This window comes from Cebus imitator, unplaced genomic scaffold (assembly GCF_001604975.1).
Source record: "Cebus imitator isolate Cc_AM_T3 unplaced genomic scaffold, Cebus_imitator-1.0 Scaffold321, whole genome shotgun sequence".
Taxonomy (NCBI): Eukaryota; Metazoa; Chordata; class Mammalia; order Primates; family Cebidae; genus Cebus; species Cebus imitator.
In genome coordinates, this window is record NW_016107636.1 from 1764897 (window position 1) to 1767531 (window position 2635).

Here is a 2635-nt window from a genome sequence, read left to right on the forward strand (position 1 = left end):
CAGAACTCAAGAATTGCCTCTGGCCACTCCTTGTCACACGATGAAATTTGTAGCATCATATAAGGGCTCAACAGATTGAGCCCTCGGCCTCCCAGCGGGGCTCCACCGACCCCCTCTGCTTCACTAGGCAGCAGCTCCGAATTGTAGTTCTTAGGCGGGTACTCAACAGAAATTTTGGAAACTGAATGAGTTCATGTTTGCAAGGCCTTTGGCATAATTCCTGACACAGAGAAAGCGCTCAATGGATATTAATTATAATTAATGCAAAGCACCACCGTGCACTGTTGGATTCGCACAGCCTGGGAGACGGTTCGGTTGTCATCACTTTCTTACAAATGGCTAAACTTTAACTTGTTTGGTTGAGGAAATGAGCAAATAGGGAAGGCAAAATGTGACTTGTTTTACCTGCAGGGCATTCGTCTTTGGGTCTCTTTATGAAAAGACAGAGGACACCTTTCTCTTCAGTTCACATTCTCTGCAGCCGTAAGATGGCTCTAGAACACTTGGCAGTAGGAGAGAGAGAACGACTCAGAAACTGACTGCCTTTCTGGCAGGCCCTCTGGGCTCCAGTCCTCCAGCAGCCTCTGGAGGAATTCCACCTGCGGAAGTCAGTTGTCAAGGAAAACCAGATCTGTCGCCTCGCGGCGATGACGTCATCAAGAAGCGGCGGGAATTGGGGGAGACTTCCGGCCCCCACCCGCGCCACGACTTTATAAGGTCTCTTCCCATGATTCTCTCCTTCTCTTCGCCATCTTTCCTCTTACCGTGGAGCCGCCGCCATGAAGTAAGCAGGACTGGTGGTTCACAATCGGCTTACATCCTCGGGCACAACGTCTCTCCAACGTCCGGGGCATGGCTGTAGACACCCTCCTTGATGGACTTTCACTTTTTGTTGCAGGGTCGAGCTGTGCAGTTTCAGCGGGTACAAGATCTACCCCGGACACGGGAGGCGCTACGCCAGGACCGACGGGAAGGTAAAAAGCCGCGTCCGCTGCACCTAACTTCTTGTACTCTGCGGAGGAAAGGCTGGTCTGATCCGGTTCAAACAGGTTCATTCCCAACATCACCCCTGGTCTCTGGAAGGCTTCGTGGGCGCTCTGTGGACTGGTCGCTAGGACCAGAAGCCTCTAAGTGAACCCCCGCTCTTTCCTGGGAGCCGGTCGGACGTCGGGAGGGGTTTATGTAAGCGGTGTAGGGACATGAGTTACGGAAACCCCTCCCGACGTCCGACCGGCTCACGGCAAACCATTTCCGAGGTACCGAGATAACTGGCAGCTTCCTCTTGGAATCCCAGGACCGACAGCAGAATGCTTCCCAGAAGGACGCACCACCCTGCCCTTCGCTTTCAGCTTAGATTTCCTGCTCTTAAGAAAAAAACTAAACGCAGGGACCTTCATGATGCCACACAGTTACCTGCCTTTTGGTCTTTGTGGGTCTCAGTTTTGTAAAAGGAGAAGCCAGAACTAGAATATTAATCTTCTAAGGATTTCAAGCTCACTCAGCTTCTTGTACTTTGTATAGTTGGCTAGGTAATTCCTTTGAATGTTTCACTTTAGGTTTTCCAGTTTCTTAATGCAAAATGCGAGTCGGCGTTCCTTTCCAAGAGGAATCCTCGACAGATAAACTGGACTGTCCTCTACAGAAGAAAGCACAAAAAGGGACAGTCGGTAAGTGGAATAGCCTTGATGTTGTGGGGCTGTCTCTTAAGTTGTTTAAGCTCCCTGAACGTTGGTTTTCTGCTGTGTAAAATTAAGTCAGACTGTATGCAAAAGTGCTCCTAAACTGTAAAGCATCAGCTAAATAGAAACTGTCTCTATATATCTTAGGCTAACAGCTATACCGAGTTGAAATTTTAAAGTCAGATAAATCACGTTAAGCACATTTGGGTTATAGGGCACGCTGGAAAGGCTCAAGTTTTCCAGTGGGAGGAAATTGAGTAGTTGCCATAATTGGTTTTGATTACAATATTTATAGGATTCGTCCTAACGTAGCCATCAGTTGGCTGTGAACCAGTCCACCGTACTGGTTCGTTCTCAAGATAATGGTTTTTCTGGTCCTTAAGTGTCCTTTCAGCTGGGTGAAGGAGGTACGTGAGAAAAAGTTTGAGTGCCATGGTAGGAGTAGTATTCAGGAGGCTTGGGTAGGCTTAGCACCTTTTTGATGAAGCACTTTTCTAGGTATTGTGAGAAATAAATGCCATCAGACATAAAATATGTTGAAAGTTAAGAAGGAGGAGGAACTTAAAAGTGGATATGATGCACCTATTAGGGTGACTGTTCAGAAAAAGCATTACAGGTGTTGGTGAGGATGGGGATAAATTGGAACCTTTGTGCATTGCTAAATATCATGCAGCAGCTGTGAAAAACCATTTGGTGCTTTCTCAAAAGGGTAAACATAAAAATTATCCCGGCAATTCCACTTCTAAGATGTCCCCAAAACAGTTGAAGGCAGGGATTCATAACTTACACTAAAGTGTCACAGTAAATCCAGGCTTGGTGGCAGCAGCTGTACTCTTAGCTCCTCCGGAGGCCAAGGTGGGAGGATTGCTGGAGGCCAGCCTAGACAACATAGGAGACCTTAAAAAAAAAGTTATTTAGATGGATAATGATGATAGCTACACAGCACTGTGAATGAA

General features: G+C 47.2%; 1 protein-coding gene across 1 annotated transcript; it reads left to right on the top strand.

The window, feature by feature from the left end:
- The first annotated feature begins 673 nt into the window (after positions 1-673).
- On the top strand, positions 674-2281 carry RPL24 (ribosomal protein L24). Its single transcript, XM_017504361.2, has 3 exons — positions 674-784; positions 899-974; positions 1557-2281. Exons 1-3 carry the CDS (start codon positions 780-782, stop codon positions 1779-1781), a joined length of 306 nt encoding a protein of 101 aa, XP_017359850.2. The 5' UTR covers positions 674-779; the 3' UTR covers positions 1782-2281.
- The last annotated feature ends 354 nt before the right edge of the window (positions 2282-2635 follow it).